The sequence below is a fragment of the Hyperolius riggenbachi genome, chromosome 1 (genome assembly GCF_040937935.1).
Source record: "Hyperolius riggenbachi isolate aHypRig1 chromosome 1, aHypRig1.pri, whole genome shotgun sequence".
NCBI classification, from domain to species: domain Eukaryota; kingdom Metazoa; phylum Chordata; class Amphibia; order Anura; family Hyperoliidae; genus Hyperolius; species Hyperolius riggenbachi.
Genome location: NC_090646.1, coordinates 346,527,881 through 346,546,751, shown reverse-complemented (window position 1 = coordinate 346,546,751; position 18,871 = coordinate 346,527,881). Strand labels below are relative to the sequence as shown.

The 18,871-nt window shown below is 44.8% G+C and overlaps 1 protein-coding gene across 3 annotated transcripts in view; it reads left to right on the top strand.

The window, feature by feature from the left end:
- Positions 1 to 18,871, top strand: part of HCN2 (hyperpolarization activated cyclic nucleotide gated potassium and sodium channel 2) — a 219,051-nt gene that overhangs the window by 158,230 nt on the left and 41,950 nt on the right. For all 3 annotated transcript variants that reach the window (XM_068234059.1, XM_068234058.1, XM_068234057.1), the window contains exon 3: positions 13,901 to 14,062. In XM_068234059.1, coding sequence (XP_068090160.1) covers positions 13,901 to 14,062 — 162 coding nt within the window. The remainder of the gene's footprint in view (positions 1 to 13,900; positions 14,063 to 18,871) is intronic.

The following is an 18,871-nucleotide window of genomic DNA, read 5'->3' as shown; positions in this document are numbered from 1 at the left end:
CCCAGCATCATACTTTTTAGCTTCAGTGTTTATGACCAGTACCTCTTTTTACTGCATCTGATAAAGTCCTCCACCCAATGATGGGAGTGCCTGATGATAACTCTGACAGGATAAAGATGTCACCGCTTGTGATAAATGTCAATGTAAATCAGGTAGAGGAAAGATTTTACAATAGACAAACACTGACTAAATAATCTATAAATTAGCACTTTTATGAATGACTTTTTTTTTGTTTGTTACATATTGCATTTACATTACAGCGGTGAGTGGCCAAAGAAGCTTTTGTATTTTCTTGCAAGAATTGTTTTATAAAGGAATCTGTCCAGCACAGCTACTGCTACAGACAAGGCCACCTGGCGATCTAGTCATTACCCAGATAACCAGTGGGGAATAGCTCCTGTATGCTACAGCAGCTCTGCCATAAATCTCAATACTCCAGTTAAATAGCTCCTACCCTGTGCACATCCATTCTCTAATATCACAGTTTGGCCTTGGAAGTGGCTTCTCCATACATCTCCAGAGAAATGGATCTGCAGCGCCTATAATTGGGTGTATAAAGGCTGCCATATATAAAATGCTTCCACTATTGTACATATTTAATCATTGCAGAGGAGGATGTGCCATTTCCCTGCCAGCTGCTTGCTTTTCTAGAGCGAGCTGTAGGCTTCCATGGCTGAGATGTTCTCTCCCTCAGCTCCTTTAATCTACATTTGTATCCAGTGGACTAGCACATTTTGCATATGCCTTTTTAGAATCAGGTACATCTGGCCATGCTGTGTGCACCATGTAAATCAGAGGATTAGATGAGATGATGATGTATATTCTGATTGAAGGCATGGGTGACTCAGCACCACCTTTCTAATAGCTAGGCCATTTAGAAAATGCATATTTTCTTTTAAAATAGATCACTGGTCATACCTAAGATTTACTTGGCAAAATGTCTGTCAGAAACCATACACAGCCTCCCTAGTCCTAACCTTTTGCACCCACAGTAACTTGGCTTTATTACTGTGTGACCACAACATTTTTTAACTTTTAAAATCACACTTAAGCCTTGTACACGCTAGACTGTTCTAAGCCAAGATAGCAGTCTTGTCTGAGAATGTGATGTGAATACAGGTTTTCTTCCGGGGTCTGCCAAGGTCGCTTAAGGATCTTAAGCAACAATTTACGGCAAAGTCCATTGTTTCTCTACTTAACCCAACACAAAAGCCTATCCATTGTTCCTGCTGGTTTCGGCATTCCTCCTCCCATCATCATACACACATGCTCTTGCCCTTCTCCTTTCATGTCTCATCTTTGTGAGACAGAGATTCCAGTGTTCCTCTGGATACATCAGGTGAAGATTCCGCCTCCCTGGCAGAGAGCAAAGTTGGTGGTTGATGTTAGCTGTTTAGTTCATTCTTCACAAGAACAGCCTTGGTTGACACACCAGATTTGTTGAACATCTTTGAAGTCAGATCCTGGGGCCATCACCTCCAGGGTGTGTGAAGGTGTAACAAATGACTAGATGAGCGTCTGATTAGAGGCTGTTTGCCCGATTCAACAGGTGGTTTGACTCACACGACATTTGGGCTGATATTGTGCAGTTGGCCACGTGTGTACAAGTCGTTTGAACAATTTATACTTGTTTTGATTGTGGCCATTTCGTGCAGTCTGTCATTCGCTTGTGTGCGCAGTATGCAAATAAGTTGGTCATTTATGTGGTTGGTGCACGGAAAATACAAGTTGTGCAATTGCTTGGTTGTGTGGTTGGTCATGCTGTCGAGTAGATCGTGTGGAAAAGTTGCATGTGTGTACATACGTGTGGTAGTGCTGGTGATTTCCAGGTATTGGAGGTAACTTGTGCTGGGTAAGTGGTAGAGGAGTTTGACTGCTATGTTGCCGAACTCCAGGGAAGGAACGGTGAGTCAGGATAGCGGTGGTAGAGGGTTGTGTGTGTGTGTGTGTGTGTGTGTGGGGGGGGGGGGTATGTTAGTGTTAGGTGTGTGGGAGAGAGGGGTTAATGTTAACCGTTGGTGGGGGATTGTTTTAGGCATAGGTAAGCGGAGGGTTTAATTGGTTAGTGAAAGACAGTAGAATGTCAGTAGCATTACTTATGTTCTAGTAAGCTTCATCTAGCGCCCGGGTTGCCCCCGTGCCTCTTACATGTATGTGTTTGGTAAATTAACTCCATGTAGCAAATACTGAGGCGTCTACTGGTTCATAGGATGCCATCTGCAAAGATGTAGAACATCTATTCTGCTACCTGCTGGGACAAAGGAGTCTCTTCTGAGGGGCACTCGTACATCTGTGAGCTCTTTAGCACAGGCCCCTTGCTGATTTTAATAACATTTGTATATGGGTTTGAATTGGTATAATAGTTTTAAAAAGGTTTATTCAGTATAATACTTTTAGAACAATTTCGCTACAACGGAACAGTCAGTGAGTAAAAAGCATTGATTGGGGTGATCCATCCTAGTGGATTGCTGAAGAGGAGGCCAGTGACGGTGTTGCCGGGGAACACCTACATAGCCTGTTGGAAGTCTTTTGAGTTAGGAGGAGAATCTATTCTGAAGTTGTTGCACGTAAATCATGGTTGAAAATGCATGAGTTAAGCCTCAGCTACACGGCACAATTTTCCATCAGATCGGATCTATTAGATAATTTCCAACCGGTCCAATCGGATTGTGTTAGATGTTGCAATATATTTTGGGTACTTATCAAAGCAAAATCTATCGCAAAATTGATCTGAAACAATTTGGACGTCTACACACGATGCAATTTCTTATTAGATCTATCTGATGTAAAAATTGTACTGTGCAGATGAGGCTTTAGGGGAATTAAAATCCTTTTTACTAACAGAAATGTTGGGGATTGAAAGGCAAAGAGGAAAAGCTCAGTTTATTCAGAAAAAGATTATAAAAAGATTACAGCATGAAATGACAGGCTCTAGCGCGTGGACAGCTGCCTCAAGATGCTGATTAGCCGTTCACCACAGTAGCTCACTGAATAACCGTATTGCCTTCTTTTCTTTCAGCGCTGCAAGATGCAGCTCACTCATATACTGACGGTCTTCCCTCCTACCCTCTCCATAGAACGGTACATGCTGCAATTGAACAGCACTTCTGTACACAGTACTAGTTCCCCAAACTGCCGCCAGAATTATGGATTAATGACCATTAAGACTATCAGTGAGTGTGTGAATATGACTTTAGTATGTTGTTAAAGAGGAACTGTCATGGAAATCTTATAATTTAAAACGCATACAAATAAGAAGTACGTTTCTTCCTGTGTAAAATGAGCCATAAATTACTGTACTTCTCTCCTATGTCGCTGGCATTTACAGTAAGTAGTAGAAATCTGACATTACAGATTTTGGGCTAGTCCATCTCTCCATAGGGGATTCTCAGCATGGCCTCTTTTCTTTATAAAGACACTCCCTGCAAAAGATTTATACAAAGATGCTGACCAGCCTCCCTGCTCACCATACACTTTTGGCAGTTGGACAGAGCAACTGCCATTCACTAAGTGCATTTTGAAAATAAAGAAATCCCTGTGAACCACCCCTGTCGGTTCTGACAGATTTCTACTACCTACTGTAAGTGACAGCAACATAGGAGAAAAGTAATTTATGGCTCATTTTACTCTGGAAGAAACGTACTTCTTAATTGTATATGTTTACATATATTTTAAATTTTAAGATTTTTGCGACAGAGGTCCTTTAAGATGTTCTAGTAATTTGAAAGGCTAAAGGAACAGAAAAATGGGGCAACAAGATCTGGAAAATATAGGGCTGTGTGAAGGAAGAGTGATGCACTGTGTTGTAGAGGAAGAGGTTGACTAGTTCAGTCAGTACAGAGGCTAGAGTCAAGCAGTGCACATGAAGCCAAGGGAGTTGGTGAGGTGAACCAGTAGTTTGAAGAGCTGACCGTGAGGTGGCTGAATATTAGTAATGTCACTGGGTTGTTTGATTCAGGGTATGTGCCTGCAGTCTCCCTTCTCCTGCTGCAGAGCACGCTTTGTGGCATGCTAGTAAGTAAATAGTTACTACTCCTGGTTCCTGTCCCCTGTTGTGCCTTGCATAATGTTTACAGCAGAGCAGTAATATTTGCAGGAGGCCACTGTTATTCCAAGTCCTCACGCAACCTTTCATCTCTTGGCTGTGGCGTGATGGTCTTGTGATGCTTAGATCCAGGAACAGTTCACACACAGCAGTCTCAGACTTGGGAGGCTGGCGGGTGGCAGCACAAGCTAAAGTGAGACTATATACCTACAGCATGTTCCTTCTGCCATTGCTGCAGGACGGCAAATGCAGCATTACAATGGAGGCACCATAGTTAGGAGCACTATAGAGGCTGACAATATAAGGAGGATTGTATGTGGAGGAATAGAACAGTTTTTTGACAATATGGAGGGTGGCGGCACTATAGCTTGTGGAACTATGCTACAAGAGAGGAAATCAAACTGCACCACGCACACCACACATATGACACTGCATCCTAATTACATAGTTACATAGTTATTTGGGTTGAAAAAAGACATACGTCCATCGAGTTCAACCAGAAAACAAAAGTACAACACCAGCCTGCTCCCTCACATATCCCTGTTAATCCCGAGGAAGGCAAAAAACCCTTACAAGGCATGGTCCATTTAGCCCCAAAAGGGAAAAAATTCCTTCCCGACTCCAGATGGCAATCAGATAAAATCCCTGGATCAAAATCACTGGGCATTACCTAGTAATTATAGCCATGGATGTCTTTCATTGCAAGGAAAGCATTAATTTGTGATACCAATCCAGACTCGACCAATCCAAGCCAGGAGATACTCCAAAATGTTATAGTTTATTTACAGCCTTTATGCAGCATAAACAGACTAGCACGACGTTTCGGGCGGAGAACCCTTTCTCAAGTGCTTAAGCACTTGAGGCGCTACACCTGCTACTGCTGGAATTCTGTTTTGTCCCCACTTTATTGCCTGATGAAGCGGGCTCGGCCTGCGAAACGCGTTGCACTTTTGGGGTACCATATAATAAATGTGATTACTATTATACAGACAGTCTTTCGTGTCTGTTTATGGAGGTAAGTCCACCACTTCCTCCAAGCAAATTTTAAAGCTTTTATCCACTTTTATTCTGCTGGCGCCTCTGTTCTCCTACTGCAAAATCGTGTCCACCCCTGGTGGAGGGGTGATCTACCCCTTTTTCTCATCTACAGAGAGCGACTTCTTAATCCTGAGTGAGGACAGGTCTAATATCCTCACCTGCTTATACAGTGGTTGCCTGTGTGGTAACCCACGTTTGTGAGTATATTCTTCTCACTGATTTGCCTTACTTCGTTTATGTTTTAACATACTACACTATATTGGGCTCTCGGTTTCTCTATATTTTATCTTAATAGAAAGTAGCGTGGGTACCAATATATTCCAAACAGCATTTATTGCACATGGGTGTAAAAACGAGCAGCAATGTCACAAGGTAAAAAAACCATTGTACGTCACCCTCCGGATGTCACCACACACACAGAACCTGTTCCCCAACAATTGTTTCGCACCGGACCGGTGCTTGATCATGGGAAGCCTGTCGCTATGGCGTTGCAAGTAAGACTCCTTGCAACGCCATAGCGACCGGCTTCCCGTGATCAAGCACCGGTCCGGTGCGAAGCAATTGTTGGGGAACAGGTTCTGTGTGTGTGGTGACATCCGGAGGGTGACATACAATGGTTTTTTTACCTTGTGACATTGCTGCTTGTTTTTACACCCATGTGCAATAAATGCTGTTTGAAATATATTGGTGCCTACGCTACTTTCTATTAAAGGGAAGGTTCAGGGTGGCTCTTAAAAAAATAAAAATGCCCATCCACTTACCTGGGGCTTCCTCCAGCCGTGGGCAGCCAGGACGTGCCCTCGGCGCCGCTCCGCAGGCTTCCGGTCCCCTCCGGTGGCCGACCCGACCTGGCCAGGCCGGCTGCCAGGTCGGGCTCTTCTGCATTTCAAAATGCGCCTCACGGGGGCGCGCTGACGTCATCGGACGTCCTCCGGGCTGTACTGCGCAGGCACAGTAGTTCTGCGCCTGCGCAGTACAGCCCGGAGGACGTCCTGGCTGCCCACGGCTGGAGGAAGCCCCAGGTAAGTGGATGGGCATTTTTATTTTTTTAAGAGCCACCCTGAACCTTCCCTTTAAGGACATTTAATAATTATATGCCCTCTTGACATTTTTTTTTTTCCCCTAAAGTCAGTAGGTGTGTTTTACTATTTGGCCACAAGATGTCCCCGCTGAGCAAAAAAACGATTAGCGTACTTTGTATGTTAATAGGATACATTGTATCACTGCTTTGTAACTAGGGGAAGTGACGTAGGCTTCCATCGGAAGCTCACGTCCGCGTGGCTGAAATGGTTAACTTGTTGTCGATGAGTACTCCTAAGTCCTTCTACAAGTTTGATGTCCTCATCTGTATCTCATTTATTTTGTATGGTGCTAGACCATTGGTTTGACCAAAATGCATGACTTTACATTTTTCAACATTGAATTTAATCTGCCATTTACCGTATATACTCGAGTGTAAGCCGACCCCCCAACTTTTACCTTGAAAATCGTGGAAAAATGATTGAGTTGTGTATAAGCCGGGGATAGGAAATGCAGCAGCCACTGGTGACTTTTAGAGTGGACGTCTTCAGTGGATAGAAGGAAAACAGGGAAATGTCTCCCCCTCATCTGTCAGCTGACTGTCAGGGCAGTGCAACTAATTAGTAAATACAGAATGTTAACAATATGTCTACTTCCATGAAAGCAGGAAGTAGACACACTGCAGATGTATTGCAGGATTTGTATTAGCTATAAACAAAAATATTTTTTCTTTAAAGGTTATTATGCTTTTGCTCAACTTTTAGAGCTAAGATGACGTTCTGTGTTCATAGTCAATAGTATGCCACTACACAAATTGTTAAGGGGCACACTAGAGCTCAGGAATACACAGGGTGCCAGGGAAAGGTCATATCTGCTTTGAAGCCAGTTACATATACTGTAAATTTACTGATAATAAAATGTAAGTCCCCACAAGCACCCCCACCCGCCACAGGAAGAGTGGAGCTTGATTGTAAGCCACTGTCGGAGCAGAACAGCATGTGTTGTGAGCAGCTTGCAGCGTGTAGTGTTCTGAGGAGGTGAGGCTGCATTGCTCTCACCTGCTGGCTGCTGCCCGGGCATCGGTCGGCATGTACTGTGCTTCTCCTGCCGGTTCGCTGGTTCTCCGCTGCCCTCTTATGCCAATTTCCCCTGCTGTCAGTGGATCGGAGCTCCGGAAACTTTCTACACAGCAACGAGTCCTCTCTAACCTCACCGCTATGGCGCCCTCTATGCCATTGCAGGAGTCATAGCAATGCAACTGGGAGGTACAGCAGAGGACTCCTTGCAGTGTAAAACGTTTCAAACTGACAGCGAGGGAAATTGGCGTGAGAGGGCAGCGGAGAACCGGCAGGAGAAGCACAGTACATGCTGACCGATGCCTGGACAGCAGCCAGCAGGTGAGAGCAATGCAGCTTCACCTCCTCAGAACACTACACGCTGCAAGCTGCTCACAACACATGCTGTTCTGCACAGGCAGCGGCTTACAATCAAGCTCCACTCTTCCTGTGGAGGGTGGGGGTGCTCGTGGTGGGTTGTATTTTAGTTACTCAAGTATATGACTCTAGTATAGACCGAGACCCCCACTTTTGGGCCCAAAAACTCGGTTTATACTCTAGTATATACGGTATGTGCCCATATAGCAATCCTATCCAGATCCTGTTGCAATATGTCACTATCTTCCTGAGAGTTGATAATCCTGCACAATTTTGTATCATCTGCAAAAATATCAACATTGCTTTCTACTGCATCTAATAGATCAGTGCTGTCCAACTTCATGGGCATGGAGGGCCATTTTTTTTTTCAGACCCCATGGTGGAGGGCCGAAGGTTCTTGCTGGAGCCGCAGACCCCCCCCCCCCCCGGGAAAAAATGCAATTAAAGGACAATTAGATTAGCCCCACTTTCCACAAAATGCAAAGCTTTCGCCAGCAGATCCCCACAAAATGCAATTCAAGATTCCATTGAAGTTGTGTGGCGCGCGCAGCACGCCGAAAAACAAGGGTTGGTTCCGTTGCGCCGTGCCGAAAAATGGGTGTGGCCATAGACCAGAATGTGGGTGTGGCCACGGGTGGAGACAAATTTACATGAAGTTAGCAATGTGGGACATTAGATCAGGACAGTGGTGGCGAACCTTTTGGAGGCAGAGTGCCCAAACTGCAACCCAAAAGTCACTTTATCGCAAAGTGGCAACAGCAATTTAAACTACATACAAATGTTTTAACTCATACATGAACATTATGGAAAATCCAAGTTGAAAATAAACTGTGAAGATAAACCATTTCATCCATCTTACTCCTGAAAAAATGTATTCTTTTTTTAGAACCTCCCAGTTTTATTTTCCGTTTTAAAAGGCTAAAAAAGTAGGTTTAATGCTATTGTCTCATATGATGATGATTCAGCTTTTCCCATAGTCTCGCAGTTAGCAATCATGTGACCCCCAACAACACAAATGCAGCAATCATTTGGCCCCCAACAAATCATGAGGACCCCAACAAGATACATTCAGCAATCATGATGCCCCCAACAAGACAAATTTAGCAATCATGAGGCCCCCAACAAATCATGAGGCTCCCAACAAGACACATTCAGCAATCTTGAGGCCCCCAACAAGACAAATTCAGCAATCATGATGCCCCCAACAAATCATGAGGCACCCAACAAGACAAATTCAGCAATCATGAGGCACATAAATAGACAGCATTTCACATAAATAGGCAGAATGCCGCCTTAATATGGTAGACACCTCTCACCTGGCTTTTAAATTCTCCTCTACTGGCTGCTGTGCCTGGCAATACTGTTTTTGGCCGGATTGGGGATGATGTGTGGGCTGAAAGGCCTGGCAGTGATGCTGTGGCCAGGCTGGCGGTGATGCTATGGTGTGGCCGGATGAGGTAGTGACAGGTGTCCCCCCAGATGAGGTAGTGACAGCTGCCCCCCAAGTTAGATAGTGACAGGTGCCCGCCAGCTGAGGTAGTGACAGGTGCCTCCTTAAGTTAGATAGTGACAGGTGCCCCCAGTTGAGGTAGTGACAGGTGCCCACCAAGTTAGATAGTGACATGTGCCCCCCCAAGTTAGATAGTGACAGGTGCCCCCCAAGTTAGATAGTGACAGGTGCCCTCCAGCTGAGGTAGTGACAGGTGCCCCCCAAGTTAGATAGTGACAGGTGCCCCCCAAGTTAGATAGTGACAGGTGCCCCCAAGTTAGATAGTGACAGGTGCCCCCCAGCTGAGGCAGTGACAGGTGCCCCCCAGCTGAGATAGTGACAGGTGCCCCCCCAAGTTAGATAGTGACAGGTGCCCCCCCCCCCCCAAGTTAGATAGTGACAGGTGCCCCCCAAGTTAGATAGTGACAGGTGCCCTCCAGCTGAGGTAGTGACAGGTGCCCCCCAAGTTAGATAGTGACAGGTGCCCCCCAAGTTAGTGACAGGTGCCCCCCAAGTTAGATAGTGACAGGTGCCCTCCAGCTGAAGTAGTGACAGGTGCCCCCCCCCCAAGTTAGATAGTGACAGGTGCCCCCCAAGTTAGATAGTGACAGGTGCCCTCCAGCTGAGGTAGTGACAGGTGCCCCCCCCCCAAGTTAGATAGTGACAGGTACCCCCCAAGTTAGATAGTGACAGGTGCCCCCCAAGTTAGATAGTGACAGGTGCCCCCCAAGTTAGATAGTGACAGGTGCCCTCCAGCTGAAGTAGTGACAGGTGCCCCCCCCCAAGTTAGATAGACAGGTGCCCCCCAAGTTAGATAGTGACAGGTGCCCTCCAGCTGAGGTAGTGACAGGTGTCCCCCAAGTTAGATAGTGATGTGTCCAGTCAGTGCCTCGCCCGTTACCTTTATGATTAGCGCTGTCCTCTCCCGTCCCGTGTCCCCGCTGGCGCTGCCTCAGCTCAGACCTCACAGATCACGGCGACTGAAGCAGACAGAGTGCGCATAGCACCCGCGCGGAGGAACTTCACATGTGGAAGTGACTAATGATGTCACTTCCGCATGTCACGTACTCCGTGCATGCAGGTACCATGCGCACTCGCCGCGATCTGTGAGGTCTGAGCTTGAGGCAGCACCAGCCGGGGGACACAGCAGAGTGCACGATAGGAGTTTGCAGGCATGGCGCCCATAGCGGAAGCCATGCCTGCAGCTCACGTAGACGAGCGGGCCGCAGCAGGAGGCCTGGCGGGCCGGATGCGGCCCGAGGGCCGCCAGTTGGACAGCACTGTAATAGATCATTAATAAATAAATTGAAGAGTACTGGACCCAGTACAGTCCCCCGTGGGACCCCACTGCTAACAGTCATCCATTTTGAGTATGATCCATTGACCACAACTCTTTGGGCCTGATTCACAAAGCGGTGCTAACAGTTAGCACGCTGGTGAAAAGCCCTTTATCACACCTAAACTCAGTTTAGGCATGATAAGTTTAGGTGTGATAAGTTTAGGCGTGATAAGTTTAAGTACCAACTGGGTTACCACCGCAGTGCACAGCTGATCAAAAGTTTTGCGCTAGCAAAGTCTGGTGCACTTCGCATAGAGTTAAATGGTGCTGCTTTGCGTGCGATCTAAACTTATCACGCCTAAACTTATCATGCCTAAACTTATCACGCCTAAACTGGCTTTTCACCAGCGTGGTGCAATGGTTATCACGCCTAAAGTCTCTAACTGGGTTAGCACCGCTTTGTGAATCTAGCCCTTTGTGTTCTGTCCATTAGCCAGTTCCCTATCCATGCACACAGACTCTTCCCCAGTCCTTGCATCGTCAACTTTTGCACCAGACTTTTATCCAAACACTTGAAACTGCGCCCCCCACATTATAACCACAAATTTTACACTGCACCCTCAACATTACAACCACACATTTAATACTGCACCCTCAACATTACAACCACACATTTAATACTGCACCCTCAACATTACAACCACGCATTTAATACTGCACCCTCAACATTACAACCACACATTTAATACTGCACCCTCAACATTACAACCACGCATTTAACAGTGCATCCCCAGCATTACAACCACACATTTAACACTGCATCTTCAGCATTACAACCACACATTTAACACTGCACCTCAACATTACAACCACACATTTAGCACTGCACCTCAACATTACAACCACACATTTAACACTACATCCCCAGCATTACAACCACACATTTAACACTGCACCTCAACATTACAACCACGCATTTAACAGTGCATCCCCAGCATTACAACCACACATTTAGCACTGCACCTCAACATTACAACCACACATTTAACACTGCACCTCAACATTACAACCACACATTTAACTCTGCACCTCCAGCATTACAACCACACATTTAACACTGCATCCCCAGCATTACAACCACACATTTAACACTGCACCTCAACATTACAACCACACATTTAACACTGCACCTCCAGCATTACAACCACACATTTAATACTTCTTCCCCCATATTAAACCTACACTGGTGAAACTCTTCCCCACTCTCCTTCCCCAGATTACACCCACACATGACACTGTACCCTTTACATTACACCTGCGCACATAGTGTGTCCCACACTTGAGACATATGAGTGGGTGTAATAAGTGGGATATGTTCAGGTGTAATGTGTGGGATTAATGTTTAGGGTACAGTGTCATGTGTGAGTGTTATAATGGGAATATAGTTAGTATATAGGGAGTATATCTTTTTAGATTGTAAGCTCGCAAGGGCAGGATCATCCTCCTAATGTTTACTGTTTTTGTTGCAATATTTGTGCTGCTTGAGACTCTGCTGTACATTTTTGGTTGTACCTATGTTCCCCGTGTTGTCTTACTGTACTTTGTAAAGCGTTGCGGAATACGTTGGCGCTATATAAATAAATAATAATAAATAGTGTCTGGACACCGTACTCCCCACATTATATCCACACATGACAGTGTACAGCCTACCTGAGTGTACTCGCTGTACCCCAGTGGCCTCCACAGTCAGATCTCTGTCCACCAGAGCACCTTTGGGATGTGGTGGAATGGGAGATTTGCATTATGCATTTACTGCTGACAAATCTGCAGTAACTGTGATATGATCACGTCAATGTAGACTCAAATCTCTGAGGAATGGTTTCAACACATTGTTCAATCTATGACATCAAGAATTAGGGCAATTCTGAAGGCAGCCCTGCTCCGTACTAGTAAGGTGCTAAATAAGGGGCCAGTGACTGCATATATATAATTATAAGGAATAGCCTAAATTATTTTGAGACTTCAATTTTCCACAAGTTCAGCTCTTTTTATTTAGGGCCTGTTCACATTGCAGGCGAAAACTCTGTATTTAGTGAAATGCAATGACACGCAAAATGCATGGCAAATATGTCCTATGTTACTAATAGGATGCATTTACACTGTCAAATGGGAAGCAACTGCACGACGTGGTCGCCAGACAGCAAATGCAAAATGCTGACCTGATGCTGCAAAATCAATTTGGAAACAATGCCAGCTTCCTGTTGCATGGAAAACGCTACCTTTCCCGATAAGATGCGTCCCGGCTCATGCCATCCCCACTGGTCCCGATAACCAGGAAGCATAGGGCTCCTGTTAGTTTTTTTTATATAAGCTAACAGGAAGCGCTATGATTACTGGATGAGTGGAGACGCCGCGGGCAGCAAGAAAAGTGGCAGAAATACTGGCGGACAGGGTAGTGACGCAAACGCAGCGGATGGAAATGGCAGGTGCCCCCTTCCATTAAACCACTTGTATTTGCCACATTCAGTGTGGAGAGAGAGAGAGAGAGAGAGAGAAACTGAGAGGAAAATAGTGTGAGCTCTAGAGGTAGGTGTAAAGGGAGAAATACCTTTTGCTTTCAATAACCCTGCATCATTTGGAATTCTTTGGCTGTGTTGGTACCAGTGTAATGTAAGATGCTGAATTCTAGTGGAAAGAGGTTAATTGTTTTGAAATTGCTAGGAAACTTTTTTTGGTACTTTTTCAACTGAAGAGTGCAGAAAGGTTATTTTAAACAGATTAAAAAAAAACTATTTCCTAGGAGAAAATGGAGGTGTGCGCACACACAATACAATTTTAGTTGGCCCATTTTACCACCTCCATGTAGTAGGGGGCTGACAGACTTTGAATAAGATGAACAGATTGTGTAGGTAGGCTCTCATAATACACAGAGGTGATAAAATTGGTCAATCATTGGCCAATTAAAATTGTTTGTATGCACCCTTAAGGTGCCTACCATCGTCCCAATTTGCCTATGACATCACTTGACAGACAGCCTATTGGGTCAATCATAGTGCGGGGATCAAGTCCCTTAATATGACTGGACCCGCTAGTTATGATGCCGAGAGGATCGGAGCCAGGTTATGTTGATAGCGTTCTCTATGCTGCAATTTAGCAGCATAGTGCACGCTGACTGCCCGGTCCCCCATTACGCACGCTATGATGCCAATAGGGCTTGTAGCTTGCAATGACAGTAATTAAAACGCTTACTTTTATAGCGCTCATAACAGCAGATGATAACTCTCGCTGTTACGCAGCGTTACCATTAATGAATCAACCCCTATGTTGCAGATATTTCCGATCACAGTACATCAGAATGTACAGTAAGGAGCATTCAGTACAGATCATTCTCAGAACATTCTTACAGTTTGCACTGGACAGAGAGCGCATTACTTGAAGTTGATTTACCAAACTTGCAATGATTATAATGCATTACTTGATCAATTAAAACCTGTATTGTGTTTAAGGTAGAGTTATAAAGAGGTATTCAGGGTTATGTCTGCAAAAGTGTTTTTTCTTTTGCTTTACTCATTTGCTTTACTGTTGTCTCTTTGCAGATTTTCCACATGACATATGACCTGGCTAGTGCAGTGATGAGGATTTTTAACCTTATTGCTATGATGCTCTTGCTGTGTCATTGGGATGGATGCCTTCAGTTTCTGGTTCCAATGCTCCAAGACTTCCCTAGTAATTGCTGGGTGTCCATCAACAAGATGGTGGTACGTAGTCAATTTCGTTTTAGCTAAATCTTCTCTTATATTCTTTTAGGCTGGCTTCACACTCTGGGCTCGATTCACAAAGCCGTGATAAATGCTATCACGGCCCAGATAAGCTGAGCGCGCGGTTTAGTGCGCGTACAGGTTTGCGTGCATTAACTTTCCCGTTCACACGCTAACATATATGGGTTAGTACATGAACGGGAAAGTTAATGCGTGCAAACCTTTACTATTACGCAAGCAAACCTGTATGCGCGCTAAGCTTATCACGCCAGTGATCGCATTTAACATGGCTTGTGAATCGAGCCCAATGAGTGATTCTTCCAGATCCATTTTTTTTGCTAGATGCACTGTACAACTGGCAGTGTCCTTTGCAGGGTCCACTGCCTCCTCAGAGCAGATGGTTGCAATTCATCTAATGGAAAAATGTATGTTAGATTTCTATCTAATGGACAAAAAATGGAATGAGAAACAAGGAAATTTTGAACTAGCCCATTCGTTTTCATTCCACTGCCTGGTCTGCTAAAATGCAGCACAAAACACTAAGCTAAGGAAGCTAGGATTGGGTATATGTGCAGACAAACACTGGGACTGAAAACACAAGCCCTTAAAAAGCCTTTCCTAAATAGTACTTATAGTACCTAAAATATAACTTTTAATAGGTTTCTCAAAAATGAGAATAGGGCCATACAACCACCACCAAACATAGTGTAAGGGGGTGAAAGACAAGTAGTTCCAATCAGATGGACTGCCACGAACACCCTGACACGAACACGATAAATCTAGCGCTGGAGACTTGAGTGCAGCAGCGCAGGAGACTTGGGCGCAGCCAGCGCCACCATAGGCCGTAATAGGAACTACGGCTATCACAGGCACAGGGAGTAACTTCAGCGCTGTCAGAAGACTGAGCTGAAGTTGCTTTTAAAACAATAATTCGGCTTCCAGCAATAGCTGGAAGCCGAATTTTTTCATTCCCCCACTATCCATGGCGGCCTGGAGAGGGAATGGTAATTAACGCGGCCCGGACTTGTGCGGCAGCAGGTTCAGCCATACACTGGCTGTATCCTGCGCCCAAGTCTCCAGCGCTGTTCTCTCTCGTACGCCCCTGACAGTGTGTATCAAACGCACATATTGGTCTAATAATCCAATCAAGGTGCACATATCCAAGGTAATGGAAATGTATATGGTACATCTGTGCCACCAAGATATGGAAAGACCCAGATTTGTGTGCCAAAGAGATCACCCCCTTAACATAAACATCACCCCTCACAATTCAACATGTTTCGACCTTAATATAATTTAGTCTTCATCAGGAAAATAAAAAAGGTGCAGTGCTTAACAGTGCATAATAATAGTGATACAGATTATAGCCCAAGTCAGAGCCAGCCCACTGATACTCTGTGTCTTTGGCACACCAATCTGGGTCTTTCCATATCGTGGTGGCACAGATATACTGTATACATTTCTATTACCTTGGATATGTGCACCTTGATTGAATTATTAGACCAATTTGTGTGTCTGTTTCATATGTACTATAACTAGTCTTGTTATGACTTATAGTACTTGGATGATCACCTAAAAGGGTTACAATTTGATAACCTTACCATTTATATGTATACAATGCTTTGATATATACTGTCAGGGTGTTTGTGGCAGTCCATCTGATTGGAACTACTTGTCTTTCACACCGTTACACTATATGTTTGGTGGTGGTTGTATGGCCCAATTCTCATTTTTAAGAAACCTATTAAAAGTTATATTTTATTAACTAGAAGTACTATTTAGGAAGGGCTTTTTAAGGGCCTGTGTTTTCAGCCCCAGTGTTTGTCTGCTAAAATGTAGGACAGTGGACATGGTGTGAGTCAAGCCTAAATCTCATAGTATTGCTGGTTTAAAAGAATTTTGGCATAAAAAAAGAGATACTCTTGGTAAAGAGCAGCCAAATGCATGATTAACTGTACAGATGTGAGTTACAGGATAAAAGATAAAGCCTATCTGGTCTCTACCAGTTGTCTTCTTTTTCCAGTGTCTCCCAACCGTCTCCTCAAGTACCACAAGCATTACGTTTTGCAGGAAATTGCACATATTCACAGGTGAGGTAATTAGTGCTGCAGCAGAGCTGGTTACCTACATCTGTGGATTTCCACAAAACATGCACTGTTGGTGGGCCTTTAGGACTGGGATGGAGAACACTGATGTAGGTCACATGTCCCCTTGCAAACATTGTCAACTTTTTTTCTTATGTGATTTTGATAATTTCACAGCTTTCTATCTTAATTGATGAAAAAAAAACCTTTATTGTAAGTGTTTTTTTTTGTTGCCTATGCCCATGCTGAGATTTTTAATTCACTGCCTGTTACCGGGACACAACTGAAAGTAAGAGGGAATCTTCAATAAGTGAGGGGATATGCCACTTCTGACACATGTCACAGGAACAGGTGCCCCAGACCAAGACATTTCCCCAGATGCTGTATGAGAACTGTAAGGGCGCACTTCCATTAGAGCGGCGCGTGTCTGCGAGACGCGAGCTGACTCTTCCAGGTCTGCAGGGAAAGCAGACGAATCCCATCAGCCGTGCCATGCACGGCTATGGGATCCGCAGCCTCCCGCGCCGATTCAGATGGAAAAGCCGGCCGAATCGCTAGCGGTAGCGATTCGGCCGGCGTTACCATTACTCCCTTTGGCAGAGTTTCCCCGCACTATTCGGCTGCGGGGAAACTCTGCGGATTCGCGGCGGTTTCCGCTCAAGTGGAAACGCGCCCCAAGGCCAGACAGGCCTGCAGAAAAGCATTTGTCTGCTTTCTGCGGCTTTTAGCAGCCATCAGTGTTTTTCACCTCCACAGGGGGACACAGAGGTGCAGCAATAAACGACCCCGGAAGCAACCTGTTGCTTCCAGCGTTGGCTCAAATGACGGGGAAAACCCCGGGATAAAAATCTGGCGCTTGTGCAAATGGCAGGAAACTATGGTACTGGCACTGCCCACTAACTTGACAATCATTGTGGCCAGCGGTAAATGATGTGCAAGCGTCCGTCTAAACCAAGCTTAAAGAGAAACTCCGACCAAGAATTGAACTTTATCCCAATCAGTAGCTGATACCCACTTTTACATGAAAAATATAATGATTTTCACAAACAGACCATCAGGGGGCGCTGTATGACTGATTTTGTGCTGAAACCCCTCCCACAAGAGGCTCTGGTACCGTACGGTACTCTGGGCAAACTGCCACAATGTAACAATGACACACACAGGAAATGGCTGTTTATAGCTGTCTGTTAAAGCCAGAACAGCTACATAATCTGCCCACAGTAACAATGTCACCATGTAATACATGTCAGAATGTGAATCTGGGAGAGGAAAGATTTTACAATGAGCAAACTCTGACTAAATCATGTATACATAATTATTGTAAAAATTAAGCACCTTTTTATATTAAATTATTTTCACTGGAGTTCCTCTTTAATGCTGGCTGTATAATTTACTATACAATTCGACTATACAAGCTTTACTCAGCCTATGTTAATGTGGTATAAGGGCGTACCTGATCAATATATCCAATTTACACTATATCTGCTGGATTTCCTGTAATACAGATGTTGGCAGGATTGTACAAAGCCTGTACAGTCAGATTGCACCCTGCATGGTCACTCTTACATTTGTGAATTGAGCTCCATTTTGGTCTTAGTCAGGAAGTGTTGCCCATGGGTGGGTTTATCTGCCTAACGGGGAAACATGGGCAACATCTACAATGCCTAACCTTTCTGCACATTGTCCAGAATGATATACAATTAGATTTGTCTGGAAATTCGTGTTAACCAATTCTTTCTTTAGGTCCAATTCACATGGTTGGTAGCTTGTATCAGAAACCAGTACTTCTTTACTAATTAGATCCCCCTGTGCTTACACATGCCCAGGTCGTGCAGTTGTAGTTTGGACAGCATTTAGGGCCCGTTTTCACTAGCCGCGACGTGATCATAGCATTGCACCACATGCAAACTGAAACTAATGCAAGCCAATAGAGTAGTTGCCATTTACGTGAATTTACTTTTGCAGTGTGATGCGGGATAATTACGATTTCCGCAGCGCTCATCCGATTCCCATAGCGCTAGTACACAGCCACATCTGGACTTCTGCAAGACAAGCAGGAGACTCCCGCAGCTGAATCCGATGAACGCATCGCGGCTAGTGGAAATGGGCCTTAACTCGGTACTATACCATTTGAGGCAAGTGTGGACAGGCTCTTCAATGGAACACTGCTTGGCATGAGTTGCATGTGGCAGTTCATCTGTGCAATTGCCAAACAACTGCCGAGTCTGCATGCTCTATCCGTTAGATTAGGAGGTGGCAGATCCATGGACGAACAGCCTGCTATCCATGTGGTGCAGCTTTCTGTGTGAATTGGCCCTTAAGTTACGAATTAAGAACCTAGGAAGTAGAGTTGATTTTGACAGTAGAACTCTAAGCAATGCTGAGGCAATGTGGCATTGTTCTGCTCAGCTTGAGGCTGCAATGTGGCTGGAAAGTTGGGGCATGTCCTGACACACATGATGCTTGCCACTATAAAAAGTCCAATATTGTGTGGTTGCTTTCATGCCACAAAGTAGGAATGCCCTTCATTACAGATACACTTAGGAACTTCATTGGAGTTGGGTAAATGATTGCAGTGGGTCAGCCAGTGTAATCATGGAGTCAGATGTGCAGGGCACTCCTCCATTATTCTACATGAGACTTCTCTTTCTGCGTGCGGCTTATGTGAATGTAAACCTTGTCCTTTCATTTCTGTCTTTGATCTGTTTTTTAGTCATTCTCAGAA